This window comes from Belonocnema kinseyi, chromosome 9 (genome assembly GCF_010883055.1).
Source record: "Belonocnema kinseyi isolate 2016_QV_RU_SX_M_011 chromosome 9, B_treatae_v1, whole genome shotgun sequence".
In the NCBI taxonomy this organism is placed as follows: Eukaryota; Metazoa; Arthropoda; class Insecta; order Hymenoptera; family Cynipidae; genus Belonocnema; species Belonocnema kinseyi.
This window is the reverse complement of record NC_046665.1, coordinates 52272686-52290522: the sequence shown is the minus strand read 5'-3', so window position 1 is coordinate 52290522 and position 17837 is coordinate 52272686. Positions and strand designations below refer to the sequence as shown.

The window sequence follows — 17837 nt, the reverse complement described above, 5'->3', positions numbered from 1 at the left end:
TCTTCAATACTACATTTTTAAATTCTTTAAACTGAAGAGGTACGACTAAAAATCAAAACTTAAAATAAAAAATTTGTAAAGTAAAATATTTTGGAATGAGGCATTGTAAACTGAATGAGTTCAGAATTGGAAAAGTTAACAATTGATCTTAGCATTTACAAGGAAATTTAAATCGATCTTCTTTAAATTGCATTATATTATGTGATATGAAATTTGCGATTTATTAAGTGATTGGATACATTTTTTCTAATTTTGTTTTTGGTAAAATTGCGGGTGAAAAAAGCAATCATTTTTCGATTTTTCCTGGTCTGTTGGTCATTTCGAATTGTTTATTAACTACTTAAAAAAAATTAGAATCAAAATTGGAAAGAAAGTTGCATCACAACGATGAATATTCACAAATAAGATTAATTTTCTAGCAAAGGCGAATTTTCGACTAAATACTTCAAGTTTGAACAGAAAAAAAAGTTTTAAACAAAGATTTGAATGTTCAACCGTATATAATTTTTCAGTCAAAAACTTTTAATTTTCAATAAAAAAGATGAATTTTCAACCAAGAAGTTTATTTTTTAACTAAAAAATACAAATTTACAATGAAATACTAAGTTCTTAACCTAATTGTTAAAACCTTAACTAAAAGCTATGCATTTTCAACAAATAATGAAATAGTTGAAATTTTAAATAAAAATATTATTTTCAACCAAACAAAAAGAGCTACAGTTTTTAAATAAAAATAGATCTTTTTAACTTTAACTTTATCAATTTTCTCCTAAAATATTCGAAATTGGAACAAAATACTTTACTGCCACCTATCAATATTTTACCAAAATACTATGAAGACTGAACTTTCTTATTGAAAATCAAAATTCATCACTTTTAGTATAATGAAGTTTTTTATTAACCAAATGAAATTCAATTATTTTGTAACTTAAAGGATGCTTCAATTTTCAGTGAAGAAATTAATTTTCATAATTAAATCCACTTAATTTCAACAGAATATTTAAATTTTCAACTTTATGTTTTGAATAAAAAAAGATGAGTTCTTAAAGAAAAATTTAATGATTGGTGTCTTAATAAAAAAACAGTTTGATTTAAGTAAAAAACAGTTAAAATAAACTAAAAAGGACAAAACTAAAAAAGATAAGTTGATCCTCAACCAAAACAGATTAATTTTTAGCCAAATAGTTGAAGTTTCATCTGGAAAAGATCAATTTTAATTTTAAATATACACTTTCAGTAAAAAAAATATAATAGTTCAATTTTTAGTTATAAATATAAATATCAGGGGAAAACGACTATTTTTCAACAAAATATTAAAATTTTTAACCAAAGATATCAATTTTTAAACAAAAAATATTAATTCTTAAAGAAAAATGTAATTTTAATCTAATAAAAAAGTTTTTCAACTTAATTGTGTAGAGTTTCCGCTGGCCATTTGAGGACTAAAAATTATTATTCTTGGTTAAAAATAAATATTTTCTAACAATTTTTTCTAGTTGAAAATTCAACTATCTGTTAAAAAATTCAACTGTTTTGCAAAAAATTCGTTTTTTTTTGTGTTGAAATTCTTTTCTAGTTTCAAAATTCAACTATTTAGTAAAAAATCCAACAATTTATGTAATTTATTGAAAAATCGTATTTTTTAGTATCAAATTAACCTTCTTGATTAAACATGCAGTTAAAAATGTATTTATTTTTTCGAAAATTCGTCTTTTTTGGTAGAAAATGAATTTTCTTTGTTGAAAATTCACCTATTTGGTTTAAAGTTGATGTGTATTCAGTTGAAAATGTGTATTTTGGATAGGAAATTCAACATTTTAGATCATTTTTTTTTCTAATTGACTAAAAAATCCTTCGTGATTGAAAACTTATCTCTTGTTGAGCATTTGTTTTTTCTTATTTGAAAATTAATTTCTTTTCGTAGAAATTTCAGCTTTATTGGTGAAAAAAGCCACTATTTGCTTGAAAATTAATATTTGTTGTGCTGTAGATCAATTTACAATAAAATACATAAGTTTTTAACCCATTATTGAATCCTTAACTAAAAACGGTGCATTTTCGACACATAATGGAATAGTTGACATTTTAAATTGAAAAATAATTTTCAATAAAAAAAAGAGTTCTATTTTTTAAATAAAAATTAATTTTTTTAAAGTTATAAGCCAAATTTATCTCTTGTTAAGTATTCGTTTTTTTTATTTGTAAATTCATTTCTTTTTGGTAGAAATGTAATCTTTTTTGATGAAAAAAGCATCTATTTGCTTGAAAATTAATCTATCTTTTTCTGAAGATTTAAATACTTTGTTGAAAATTCTTTTTTTTTTTTATTTAATTCCAATGTTTTTGATTTAAAATGAAAACCTCTCCTTAGTTCAAATATCAACTATTATACATTGATCGTTGAATGATGCATCTTTTTCGGTTGAAAGATCAAATACCTAATTGAAACTTGAACTACTTTGTTAATTCATAAGCAAACAAATAGGCTGCAAAAATTAAGTAAGACGAGGGAGGGTGTGTCAAAACTTACGGACAATTCAAAATTTCAGAAAAAAAGTTTACATAATCAATAAACGGTCCCTACGGAGATTCGGAGTTTGGGTTAAACTTGAAGAAACGAATCATGAATCATGAATATTCTTCTTATTTAAAAACTGGCATCAAAGCATAAAGACGTCTGCCACTGCCTTTAATGTAAGATCTTTTATCATCTCTCTTATCACTCGGGAATTTCGGATATCTACGAGAAACAAGTAAACCCCTCAACGATACAAAATTCGTATCTCTAGAAATGAGTTTGTACATATATAGCTAAAAAAGATAAGGCAAAGTAGAATTTCTCATATAACTCTTCAGTGTCCAATCGAATTCTGAACGATTGAGATCGTCATGGTAGATCAAATTCCACAAAGACAGCAGTGCAATAAACAAGTTTTTAGTGTAAATTCGTCCTAAATTAAAATCTGCAAAAGTTTAAACAATTTCTGATAAATAATTACGTTAAAAGTGATACAATATGCCGACAACGGTTCTTAAAACATTTTCCGTCCTGAAGAATCATCTCAAACTAAAAGTCGACCCGGATTATGTTTCCATCGATAATATCAGTACGAATAATTTTTGTTTTACAATCAATAAGTCTGTCAGAGAAGTGGGCCAATGTCATTTATCATTAGTCTCTGCACACTAAATCCTGCCTTTTTTTCTTTTAGTTTTTAAACTCCATTACAGAGCCACCTTCCTGATTCTCTTGGCTGGCTGTCTTCTCGTTTCTACAAGGGAATTCATTGGAGAACACATAAGGTACTTGACTTTTGTGCAACAAGCTTTCACAACTGTAATTTTGTGCCATAAACAAGAATATTTAAAAAATAAATATATGAGCCTTCGCGAAACACTATTCAAGACTTGATTTACACTATTTCAACGAGTTTACGAGTTACGTTATTTACGAATAGGGAAAACCTTCTTTGAACTTTTTTATTTTACATCCTGGAAAAATTATTTTGCATCCTGTGAAAATCATTTTACGTTTTGTAAAACATGATTCATTTGCTAACCTGAAACTTGCAAAAGTACGGGTGAATTTTTTCCTTACACGAGGTCTATAATTTAAAAACCATTAATGATGCAAAATACTAAGTGTTGTTCAATATTTTCAAAACACGTGTCATTGATTACAGACCTTTATTTGACATTAACGCCTTGTAAAATTAAAAAAAAAAATTTCTTTCAGATGCACAAGCGATACTGGGGTGCCAAATCATGTAATAGACACATTCTGCTTCTTCACGTCCACTTTTACTGTCGTAGGTTTCTTTAATTTAATTACTTAATTAATAAAGATTTCACAGAACAATAGGTTTTCCAGACAAGGGAAAAAGGGCGATTTTTTACGAAAAGAGGGAAATAAATTATTTTAAACCAAATTAATTCAGGTGCGCGTGCCATACTGATTTTAATATCAAACACTTTAAATTCCTGAGACTTCAAGTTTCAACAAAATAGTTTAATTTTTAATCAGCAAAATTTTCTATCAAAAGACATAAATGTTAAACTCAACAAGACGAATTTAAACAAAAAAATTAAATTTCAACCAAAAAACAGTTGTATTTTCAACCAAGAAAATGAATTTTCTACCTAAATACGAATTTTCAAAAGAATATATGAATTTCGAGCCAACTATATGAATATTATACCAAATACTTAAATTTTTTAACGAAAAAATCAGTATTCAATCAAAAATGGAATGGTTAATTTTTCGGTTGAAAAATTAATTCAAAACCCATGATATTCAACCAAATAGTTGAATTTACATCTAGAAAAGATTAATTTTAATTTTAAATACAAAATTTTCACTAGAAATATAATGGTTAAATTTTGAGTTACGAATTTAATTTTCAAAGCAAAAAAGAAGACTATTTGTCAACAACATTTTTAAATTTTTATCCTAAGAGATCAATTCTCAAAATATATATATATATATAAATATAGTTGAATGCAACAAAAAAAGACAAATCTGAAACAAAATAGTTGAATTCTGAACCAAAATAAATTAATTTTCAAACAAAGAGATTAATTTAAAAAAATGTTGTTCTGCAAGAAAAACGTGAAGGTTGATGCTTAAATAATTTTTTTTTTTAATTTATATAAAAACAGATGAATTCAACAAAAAAATACCAATTTTCACGACAATAGTTGATTTCTTAAACAAGACAGTATAATTGTTAACCAAATAGTTGCATTTTTAAATAGAAAAAATAGATTTTAATTTGAAATATAAATTTTCAACCAAAAATATAAGTTAGTTTAATTTAAAATTGAAAAGTTGATTTTTAAAGAAAAAAATAATTTTCAAATAGTTAAATCCTCGACCAAAACAGATTAATTTCCAAGCAAATAGATGAATACATTATTTCGAATAAAATTAATTTAGATACCATATTGAATTAAAAAATGAAAGCTTTAAATTCCTAAGATTTAAATTTGAAAAATGTAGATTTTGGATCAAACCAAACTTTCTATCAAAAATAATTAATTTTCAAACCAATCAGTTGAATTTTCAACTAAAAAATTTTTTTGGAACCTAAAATGGTAAAGTCAATTTTTCAGTTAATAAAATTAATAAAAAAAAACGAATTAATTTTGTAGAAAAGAATTGAATTTTCAACAAAGAAAGAGGACATTTTCACACAATACAAGAATTTTCATCCAAATTTTTGCATTTTTTACTAAAAAAGATGAAATTTGTACCAAAAGATGTGAATTTTTATACCAAAAAGATGAATTTTGAAAAAATAATGGAATTTTTAATCCGAACATATGCATTTTCAAAAACAGGAAATAATTCTCAACCAAATAGTAGAATTTTCTACCAAATTGTTGATTTGTTGAATCTTTAAGCCAAAAAGATGTATTCTTTACTATTATGAATCGTAAACCAAAAAATAGAATTATTTACCAATCAGTTCAACTTTAAACCAAGTTGTTGATTAAATTCAATAATTGAATTCAATAATTCAACTGAAAAAGACGAATTAAAAATGTTTAATCTTTAACCAAGACAGATTAATTTTCAACCAAATAGTTGAATTTTCAACTAGAAAATATTTAAATTTTCAACGAAACAGTTGAATTTTCCACCAAATTGTTAAATTTTCAGGTAAAAAATGAATTTTTAACGATACATGCAATATTTAATATTTTAACTAAAAGACGTTTATATTTTTTAAAAAACTTAAATTTTTAACAAAACAGTTGCTTTTTAAACCAAAAAATTGATTTTCTGCAACAACAAAAAAGAACTTTAAACAAAAAACATAAATTATCAACCAAAAATTGAAATTTTTCAACCGAGAAGATTAATTTTCTAGCAAAAAGTAAGAATTTTTAACAAAAACAGTCGATTTACATAAAAAAGACGAATTTTCGATAAAGTACGTACATTTTCAACCAAATAGTTGAATTTTGAATGAAGAGACTGAACATTAAAAAAAAATTTTCAACCAAATAGTTACATGTTCGACAAAAAAATATGTGATTTTGAATTTTGCAAACCAAATAGATGAATTTTCAAGCAAGCAGTTGAATTCTAGGCTAAAAGCGATTGAAAAAGATTGATTTAAAATAGAATACTGTACACTTCAATATTTTTACAAAAGACAAGTTTGTAACCAAATAGTTGAATTTGCAACTAAAAATGATCAGTTTTCAACTAATAATGTTGTGCTTACACTTTAAATTGAAAATTTAATTTTCAACGAATAAAAAAGTAATTTTTAACAAAATATTTGAATTTTATATTAAAGAGATCCTCAACTAAAAACATACCATATAATAGTTAAATTTTCAGTTGAACATTTAAGTTTAGAAACAACTAATTTTTAACGAAATATAACAAGATATCAATTTTCAAACAAGAAAGATTAATTCTCACAGAAAACTGTAATTGTTGATATTTCAATCAAAAAAATTTTAATTTATGTACAAAACAGTTAAATTTAACCAAAAAAGATGAAGTTAAAAAAAAGTTGAATCCTCAAAGAAAACAATTATGTAAATGTTTTCAATTTGTCTGAAAATATACAACTATTAGGTTGAAAACTCATCTTTTTGTGGTTGGAGATTTAAATTTTGTCTGGAAAATTTTATTTTTTTTATTTTCTTATTCAAAAATGTAATTTTTTGCTTGATAATTCATATATTTCGTTGAAAATTCGTCTTCTGGTAGAAAATTCATCTTATCGTTCGAAAAATCATCTTTTTAGTTTGAAAACTCAGCTATTTGGTTAAAAATTTAAGTGTTTTGTTGAAAATGATTCTTCTCTGGTCGAATTTAGCTCTTTTAAAATTCGATTTTTTTAAATTAATTTTTTAAACTGCAAAATAAAATATTCCACTTTTGATTCAAAATAATCCATTTTAAGTTATAATTTTAAACGTATCTTTGTAATTTAAGAAATTTAAAAATGCAGTTTTACAGACCTAAAGTCCTAAACAATTAAACAGTTAAAGCGTTTGAACTAAACATTTTTTAATTTAAAAAATAACGATTTTGTAATACCTAGTAGTATTTTACCCGTCATTTAAAATGAGTAATTATAAATAAAATATTTAAAACAATACAACTTTAAACTAAATTGGTTGAAATAAAAAGAAAATAGACAAAAATTGTAATTATTTTCTTTAAAATTTTTATAATTTTTAAGAGAACGTATTACATTTTTACATATATAGGTAACAGTTGAACAATTTTATTTTGAAACGACTTAAAATGAAAATTGTTCAATTCATTTATGTATAAGAAGTTTGAATTTAACAATTGCAAGAGGAACATTTTTGTTTTTTAAATTTTTAATTAATTGAAGGCAGAAAAATGTTCTCTCCTTAATATTTCAATTACGTTTGAAATGAGGAAATAATGTATTTAATTTTTTAACCAAAAAGATGGATCATTGACGGCTAAAATTAATCTTTTTAAAAGTAGTTCAACTTCTAATGAAGAATATTAATTTTTTACAGAAAAAAATGATGATACATAATAATAAAGAGAGCATAAAGAGGTATTAGTGGAGATTGTCAGGGGGTGTGATGTCTCTTAACATTATTAATGAATTTTATATAAAAATATTAAATTATTCAATTTTACAGGTGAAGCATATGAATCAGACAGCAGTAGAAGAGGGAGAAGTACCTCATCCTGGTGTCGGTCCCATGAGCAAGAAAGATGACGTAGTTCATCATGCTTATTACCAATGGGTTCCTTTTGTTCTCTTCTTTCAAGCATTGCTTTTCTACCTACCCCATTATATCTGGAGGTCAACTGAAGGTAAAAGGAAATTTAATTTTGATCATTAATTACTAATACCAGAAAATTAAATAATGATTTGGGATTTTTGGAGAATGTTAAACAAAGCTTTTTTCTATTTTGAATTCTTCTGCAGCCATTAGGGACTGCTCAAAAACTGCGTCTCGCTATTTTGAATCTTAGACCAAAAAGTCGAATTTTTTAGAAGCTAGTTGAATTTTCAACCGAGAATTTTTCTACCATGAAAAAATAAATTTTCATTCAAACAGATGAATGTTCAACAAAACGGTTTCATTTTCAAACAAAAAAGATTACTTTTTAACAAAATCAATAAATATAAAATAAAATAGTTGGATTTTTAATCACACTGTTACATTTTCAACAAAATAGTTGAATTTTAAAGCCAAATAGATAAATTATCTAGAAAATAATTGAATTCTCAGTTCAAAAGGATGAATTTTCTCCCCAAAAAGACGAATGTTCAACAAAAAAGTGAAATTTTTGTTAAAAAAGATGAATTTTTAACAAAATTGTTAAATTTTGTACAAAATAATTTAACTTTGAATTTTCCATAAAAAAAAAATTAATTCTCAGTAAAAGATATTATAGTTGATATTTTAAAGAAGAAAAGATTTTTATTTTATATAGAATTACAGTCGGATTTAACCCAAAAAATATGAATTCTCAACGAAAAAATGTAATAGTTGATACCATCACTAACAAAAATTTATTTTTAATGAAACAGTTGCAATTAAAATTAAAAAGATGGAATTTCTGCAAAAAGACCTAAGTTTTCAAATAAAAATTACGTATCTTCAACAAAAGAGTGGAATTTTTAACTCGAAAATATGTTTTTTCAACCTGTGAAAGATTTTTCTGTAACGAGAGAAAAAAAATGAATAATAGAACTTCCAACCCAAAACGAAAAATTTTGAAAAAAAGAGAATTTTTTAAATCAAAAATATGAATTTCCCACAAAAAAGTTTTATTTTAAACCCGGAAATATAAATTTTCTACTAAAAATTTTATTTCCAACCTGAAAAGAGTTTTCAGTTAAGAGAGAAAAAGAATATTAACCAAATTCTTGATTTTCAGACCAAAACAGGGAAATTCTCTTGGAAACAGTTTAATTGTTCACGAAAAATTAATTTTCAACCAAAAAGGTACTTTTTAATCACAAAGTTAATTTTAGAACAAAATGTTAGTTTTCAACCTAATAGTTGAATTTTATACGAAAATAATCAAACTTACAATGCAGGAAGACGAATTTTAAAGAAAGTTTAATTTTTAACTTAAAAAGGCGAATTTTCGGCAGAAATAGTTAAATTTAAAAATAAAAACAATGTTTAGCCAAAAATGGGTTAGTTAAATTTGCAATTGAAAAAATGAATTTCCAAGAAAGAAAAATAAGTTTTAAAAAATCTAGTTGAATTTTTAATCAAGGAGATTAATCTTCCTACTAAAAATACAAATTTGCAACAAAGTATATGCATTTTAAACCAAATTGTTTAAATTCCTACTAAAAATAATCAATTTTCAACCATTAATAGAATAGTTGAATTTTCAGTTAAAAAATTAATTTTCTACGAAAAAAGACAACAAAACAATAATACATCATAATGCATAATAATAATTAAAATATACACTAATACACTATACACTAATCAATAATTTTTCATTTTCTACCAAAAAAGAACGAATTTTCTACAAAGAAGTAGCTGCATCTTCAACCAACAAAATGAACGTTTAACAAAGTAGTTCAACTTGCGACCATTGAGTGGAATTTTCAACTAAAAATATTTATTCTCAGTGAAAATGATAATATTTGAATTTTCCACTAAAAGAAATCAATTTTCAACCAAAAATAATGATCAGGAATGCAGATATTTGGAACTCTAATTTTGATTCATGAGCCTTTTTATATTCTGATTTCAGATTTTTATTTGAGTATGGCTTAAACGATGTTTTGAAATTAGCAATTTTTAGAAATGTGTGATTCTTTAAATGGAATAGTTGAATTTTTAGTTCAGAAAATTAATTTCTAACTAAAAAAAAATGAATTTTAAACAAATATTTCAATCTTCAATCAAGCAGTAGAAATTTGTATTCACATTTATATTATCCATGTGTAATGTTTTATTGTGCGTTACCCCATCCCCCTCCCAAAGTGGGACGCAGTTTTTGAACGGCCTCTTTGGATGTAATTTAAAATAGAGCAGTTCAAAAGTTAATTCAAAATACATTTTTTTAGGTGGCCGTTTAAAGTTTCTAGTCTCTGGACTACATTTAGCGTCTTTAGCCGTACGAGATGAAAAAATCGAAGTCGATGGAATGTATATACCAACGAGGGGAGATCGTGATGAAAAGATACGCCAAATTCGAAGCGGATTCATAAATCGTCTTCATTTAAATCGACCTTGGGCTTACTATTTGGGATTTTGTGAGGTCCTCAACTTCACCAACGTTCTCAGCCAGATTTATTTGACCAATTCGTTTTTGGGTGGAGCTTTTCTCCATCTTGGTACTGCTGTTCAGGAAGCTGGACATAATCACGAAGACAAAATGAATCCTTTGGATGAAATTTTTCCAAAGGTTTACTAATTTCTGACCACTAATTATTTTATATGATTTTCGTTTCTTCAGTTGATCAGTATAAGCTATAGGGTGGTCCAAAAAAGGCTTTTTGGGGTTTCGTAGCCCCGCAGTCCATCCGTTGTATTTTTTGCACGAAAAAGGAGATTCAAGGCTAGATTCGAGACGAGATCCGAGGCGGTATTCGAGACGAAATTCGAGACAAGACTTTAAATGAGATTTGAGACGAGATTTAAAACTTGTGACGTGACGAGAAATTAAAAAAAAAAAATTTGGACGTACGTGGCCAATTGAAAATAATTGCTTTTTTGTAGAAGATAACCGCAAAATACGAACAAAATGAAGGAGAGAAAAATTATTGCTTTGGAAAAATTCTATACAAATACCCCCTTACTATTTTAAAACATACGTATTTTTTAACAGTTTATTTTTTTATTTTAAGATGTATAAATGGAATTTCCACAGTTTTATACGAGAGAAAAGATTAGATTAGATGAAGGTTCATACAGTTTGATTTAAGGTAGAAATCTTGCCAAAAATCGTTAACACTTTTAAAAAAAAATTTTTTTCAAACAAATACCTATATTTAATGATTATTCATTTATTTTCAAAATTGGAATCATTAGAATTGTAGGGAATATTTTTCCCAACAGCTAAGCTATGCTTTATTAAAATTTCACAATTTTTAAAAATTGGTAAGAAGGGACAGTACGAAAAAATTCAATTACAAAAAGTATTGTTCAAATAATAGAATAATCTTTAACTACTACAAAAAATAATAATTTTCAACTGCCTTGAAAGAAGTCAAAAATACAAATATATATTTTTCTAATTTCTTTCTCATAACTCAAATTCATGTTTTAAATGACGATCCCAATCATTTGCGATACATTTTTTAATGAAAATATAAAACTATTGTTAATGAAAAAATTTTATTTCATAGTATCTATTATCTAAAATGATAGAGAAGAAAAACAAGGGCAATATTTTTTATCACTGATTTCCAGTTAAAAATGTTACGATAATCTACAATATTGTTTAAAAAGTGGAAATCTTCCTTAAAATCTATAACGATTTCCAATGAAAAACACGAGTATGATCTAAAATTGTTAACAAAAATTTAATCGCTGAAATCTGATTATTTTTTTAATGAAATTTAACGATTTCCGGTATAAAACGAGAACAAATAGTACTATCTTAAACTCACTTTCGGATGCATAAAATTTCTAACATTTCAAGTAAAAAATTGAATTAAAAAAATAGATGATTTTTTAATCAAATACTTACATTTTTAACCAAAAAAATTATTTTTTCAACTGAAATAATTTAATCTTTAACGAATAAAAATGATTTTTAAACAAAAAAAATACAAAAAAGATTGAATATCTACCAAGAAGATTAAATTTTGACTAAAAATACGAATTTTCTACAAAAGAGTTAAATTTTCAACTAGAAAAAGTTAAGAAGAAATAAAAAATATTTAATCAATTTTCGGAAATCTTTTCAAGTTTTAAAATATTGTTAGTCTATTGAAAGCCTCTTAAAATTTCGAATATCATTCATATATTCAAATTTGCTTAGGAATTTCAGCTCTTGAATTTACTCGAATAAAAAAAATTAATCATGCCATTTTGAAATATTTGGTTTAAAATCTTATACAATTCTTTTCGAAAGTTTAGGAAATCATTTGAAACGGTTTAAAGACTTTTTCAATAACATAAAATTCATTTTTCAAAGTGAAAGATCATTTTAAATTTTTCCATGAATCTGAAGAAAATTCTTTTTGAATATTTTCAGAACTTCTCAACCTTCTAAATGTCTTTTGAAATTATTCGAATTTTTCACACAATTTTTTTTAAATTCTGCAAAATAAAAAAACTGCTTTAAATTATTAAATATTCTTTTTCGCAGATTTTGGAAATCTTGTTTAATATTCTCTTTCAATTAATTTTTCAAAATTGTAGTACATAATTCAGAATTTTTTAAAATCTTTCCAAATTCCTCTCAGAATTAAATTTTTTTATTATCTGAGAATTTTCAATGAATCTTAAGAAAAATTCCTTATTCTAGTAAAACCTTCCAAAATTCATAAAAAAGCTTCTAAATCTGTTTAACTTTTAAATATCTCTTGAACATACTCGAATTATTTCTAAAATTAAAAAAAAAAATTGCTTTTAAAATACCCTACATTCTGTTTACAAATGTTAGGCGATCATTTGAAATCTTTTAGAATTTTCTCATAAAATTACTTTTTGAAAAAAAATCATTACAAATTTTCCCTGGAATCTTCAGAAATTTGTATTATCTTTTCACCCTTCCAAATTCAGTTTCCTGCAAAATTTTAAATCTGAAAAATTAAAAAAATTGCATAAAATCTTCTAGATATTTTTTCGATATATTTTAAAATCTTTAAAACTTAAAGTTAATTCTTGAAAATAAAACATAAACCATTAAAAATTTTTTTAACTACAATGTATCCGTTATGTTTGAGATATTTGGTAACATCACTTTTTTAGATAAGAAAATGGTTGAAGCAGCCTTTTTTGGATTAACCTAATAAGCTAGTTCACTATTCGTTTGCTCTTTTCATTAAATAGTCAATTTATTTTTTAATTGATCACTTTTGCTAAATGGCTTTATTAATGAACTGATTGCGAGTAATTAGTCTAATATCTGATCGATATCAATCTACCAATCATATAGTTCATGGACTTTGAAAACATATCTTAATGTTCTTAATTAATCATTTAGGTCACTAAATGCACTTTTCACAAATATGGTCCATCGGGTTCAATACAGAAACATGATGCTCTTTGTGTGATGGCATTAAATATTATTAATGAGAAAATATACATCTTCCTTTGGTACTGGTTTATTCTTCTTGCAATTATGACTGGTTTGGGACTCTTGTGGAGGGTCCTTACGATGACTCTACATGCCAGGTAGATATAATCATATAATCAGTATTACACTAGACTCTCGCAAAGCGCCTTTTCTCTTCAAGCGCCCTTTTCTCACCAAGTGCCTTTTCTCACCAAGTGCCCATCCCTTCAATAACCTCTAAATTCGTTAAGAACCTTGAGTATTAGTATTAGTATTAGATGATAGTATTAGATAGTATTAGATGCGCGTGCGCGAGAGGATATTCAAATAATCCGCCAATCCTTTTCACACATAATTCCCGCTAAGCCTTAGAGGGCTTAGATGCGTGCTTCAACTAAGCTGGCGCTTTGTGAGAACCTCGATCCCGAACTTCGGGCGCATTATGAGACTGCTGTGTATTATTTCTAGTAAAAGGACCATTTTTTTAAATGTACGAACAATATATAGTAATATCCAGCTTCCGAAATTTAAAAATATACCTACACTCTAAATTCTAATCACTCAAAAGGGATGTTTAAAACTAGTCAATTTGATTCACTGATGAAATAAGTTATTTTAAATGATCTCATCTGTGGAATTTTTAACTGAAAACTCCAGTTTGTAAATAAAAATAATCATAAACCAAAAATAATGAGTTTTCAACATGTAGTTAAATTTCCAAAAAAATTGCGAAATTTACAAATAAAACTGACCAATTTTCAACAAAAAAGGACGAATTTTGAACCAAATAATTGAATTTGCAATTCAAAAAGATCAATTTTTAAGTGAAAAAGTAATAGTTACATTTTTATATTAACAAAATTAATGTTCATAAAACACAGAATTTTTAACGAAACAGTCTCATTTGCACGAAGTAACGGAATTTCCCAACAACAACAAAATAATTTTTCGCAATTAAAAAGATCAATTTTGAATTTTGAATTCGACTAAAAAAGAAGAATAATTACTATATTCCATTTTTGGTTTAAAATTAATCTTTTTTAGTTAAACATTCTGGTATTTTGTTGAAAGTTCATATTTTTCGGAAAAAATTAATCTTCTTCGTTGGAAATTCGTATATTTTGCTGAAATTTCTATTTTTGTGGAGTTTTAAGATTATTGCTTGAAAATTAATATAATTTGTTAAAAAAATTAGTTTTTTTGGTAGAAATTTATTCATTTCGGTTGAAAATTCAACTATACTTGATTGAAAGTTGAACTTTGGAAAACATTCAATTTTTTGCTGGGAATGCATCATTTTAGTTGAAAATTTAACCACTTTCATGCAAATTTTTATTTTTTAAATTGAATGTACTTAACATATCCTTTTTTTGTTACAAATTCTTATTTTTCCGTAAAACAGACAACTATTAGTTTTAAAATTAATGTTATTTCTTATGAATTACAAATTTTTGCAAAAATGTATTTTTATTGAAAATTCAACTGTTTCTGTTCAAAATCAGAACTTTTAGTTAAGGATTCAACAATTTGGTTGAAAATTCGTCCCTTTGGTTTCAAAGTTCTAATATTTTGTTTGAAAAATCATTGCTTTTTGGTAGAAAAGTATTTTTTAAAGTGAAAATTGAATTATTCTGTTGGATTCCTAATTAGTTGAAGATTCGTCTCTTTCGTTGTAAATTTAATTATTTTGTTGAAAATTCATTTTTTTAAATTGAATTTTTAGTTAAATATTGAACTGTTTTGTTTTTTGTTGAAACGAAATTTTTAAATTGGAAATTTAACTGTATTTAAAATTATTTTTTTTTAGTTCAAAATTCAACTACTTCATTAAAATTTCATGTATTTTGTTGAAAATTAGACTTTTTCGGTAGAAAAGGAACCTTCTTTATTAAAAATTAAACTGCTTTGTCAAAAATTAATGTTAATTAATTACCTTAATTGTTGTTAATAAATTAATATTAATTAACCTTGTTGATTAAAAATTCAACTATTTGGTATAATTATCATCAATCTATTTTGTTTAAAATTAGGCAGTTTTGTGTAAAAAAATATTTTTGGTTGGAAAATCAACTGCTTTGTTAAAAATTCGTCTTTTTAGTTGAGTTTTCTACTATATGGTCGAAAAGTCATCCGTTTGGATGAAGATTTTTTATTTTAGTTAAACGTTTATTTCTTAGGTTTTTTTAGTTTTTAGTTAAAAATTAATCTCTTTGGTTGGGAATTTAAATTTAAATTTGGTTGAATTTTGTTTTTAAAATTTTATTTATTTTTAGTTGAAAATTCAATTGCTCCGTTAAAATTACATGTATTTTGTTGAAAATTCATCTATTTAGTCGATGATTCAACTATTTTGTTAGAAATACGTATTTTTTGGTTGATTTCAACTGTTTTCGATTTATATGGAAATATACCAAACTCTCGCTTTCAGTCAAGTGTCGGGGCTTGCCTTCAAATAGCCTTGAATGATGTCGGTGGGATCGAAACGTAAACAGGGAGCGCCGCCTGACTCGTTTCTAATGGGAATATATATCTATATATATAATGTCACAACCGCTCTTGCTCTGCTCCCCTGAGAAACTGAAGGAGCCAGCAGTTCTAGGAAGGCTGAGAATGGGGTGACTGAATGCGAAAGTTTGGTGTATAAACTATTATATTTTTCGTTGAGAAATTATTTCTTTTGATTAAAACTTATTCTATTATGTAGAAAATTTAACAATGTGGACGAAAACTTATTTGTTTGGATGACGATTCTAGATTTTAGTTGGAAATTCATCTCTTTGGTTGAAAATTGAACTATTTTGTTAAAAAATCATTGTTTTTTGGTAGAAAATTTATTTTTTATCTAAAATTTTAACTAATCACACAGGTCGCTGATCAATCTCACTGCGAATCAGCCCAGGTGAATAGTTTCACAAAGTTATCATACACTAGATGTATAATCGCCTAGTGTAGAATACTTCTGCATAAAAAGCATGCTTTTTATGTAAAATTGTTAACTTAAACATTTTTTAATCTGAAAGGGATATTGCGACCAATTATTAATCGTGAATTAAAAGTCCCTTTTTAAGATAAAACAAAAGCATACGGGAGAAAATTAAACCAATAAAAATAAATTTTCACTTTGCAGAAGTCTCATTTTCAACAAACTCGTGTTCTCCATGGCCTGCCCAGGGAAATATAATCCCTGGAACGTACTCAGGGTTACAAACGACTACCACTTCGGTGACTGGCTTTTCCTTTATTACATAGCAAAGAACTTAGACAATTACGTGTTCAAAGAGCTGTTATACCAGTTGGCTGAAGACCTCGAGGAAAGAAAACAAGCGAGGTATAATACCATTCCGATGGAGGAATATGAACCTTTGAAGAAAGCTACATAAAAAATTCAATAAATTCCCTTTTATAATCAAATAACAACAAAAAACTAATCTGGATTTTAAAAGAAGCTCTTATAGAACTATGGAGCTACTGTTTTTATGATTTGCTACCTGAATTATGAATGAAATTGGTTTTGGTTTTTGCAATTGTTAAATATTTTTTATTCATAATGCTTACACATGCTACGCAAATCATCTTTTAAGTTTCCAAATGTACTGATTTTATGTAGTAAATGCTAGTTGATCAACTTGATCCCGAAATTGGATCAGATTTCGGACTTTTTTTTATCTGCCAATTGCCTGTCATGAATTTTCATGTAGACTGACAGTTGTTATGACACATCAAAGTAATGAAACATTGAAATTTCAATACTGAGCTTTGAAGAAATTTCTTGCTTTCAGGGGGAAACATTAAAGAGACATAGAGATTTATCGACCAATATATTTTCTCCCCAAAGAAATTCAACAATTTTGTAAACATTCTTTGTCCGTCCTAGAAAATCATTTTTTGTTTTGTTTTAAAGTCTACAATGATATTTTTGGCTATGCATTTTCTTATTTAGTTCAAAATTCAATAATTTTATTAAAACGTCATTTTTTTTGTCAAAAATTTAACTAATTGGTCGAAAATTAACTTTTTTCGTGAAAAATATATAATGTGTTGAAATATTGCCTTTTTGACTTGAAAATTTAACAATATGGTTGAATGATTCTCTCTTAACTGAAGAATCTTTCTCAGTACAAAAAATCATCACTTCTGGTATGAAAATTTAATTTTAGCATTTTTTTACGGAAATTTATATTTTTTATTCGAGCAGTTCAATTGGTTGTTTAAAGTTGAACTACTTTGTTAAAAATTTTTTTGTTAAGCAATTTAATTATTTTGTTAAAGATTATTTGTTTCAAATAAAAATTAACTTTTTTATCTTAAAATATAACTATTCCTTTGTCGCTTGATAATGTATCTTTTTTAGTCGAAAATTCTACTATTTGATAATATTATAAACTACTTTAAGTTAATATAATCTACAGTTTAACTATTTTAAGCAATTTTGTTTGTTTGTAAAAGATGAATCTTATTGGTTGCAAATTTATCTTTCTTAGTTAAAATTTCGCTGTTTAGTTGAAAATTTATCTTTTTCAACTGAAAATTAATTTCTTCTATTGAAAATTCACCTTTTTGGTAGAAAATTATCTTCTTGGACGAAATTTCTTTATTTGAGTTAAAAATTCATTTA

General features: G+C 25.5%; 1 protein-coding gene across 1 annotated transcript; it reads left to right on the top strand.

Moving 5' to 3' along the window:
- The first annotated feature begins 2873 nt into the window (after positions 1-2873).
- LOC117179670 (innexin inx7) lies at positions 2874-17236 on the top strand. Its single transcript, XM_033371689.1, has 7 exons — positions 2874-3107; positions 3213-3303; positions 3737-3809; positions 7651-7828; positions 10059-10399; positions 13151-13341; positions 16350-17236. Exons 1-7 carry the CDS (start codon positions 3017-3019, stop codon positions 16600-16602), a joined length of 1218 nt encoding a protein of 405 aa, XP_033227580.1. The 5' UTR covers positions 2874-3016; the 3' UTR covers positions 16603-17236.
- Positions 17237-17837: the final 601 nt, after the last annotated feature.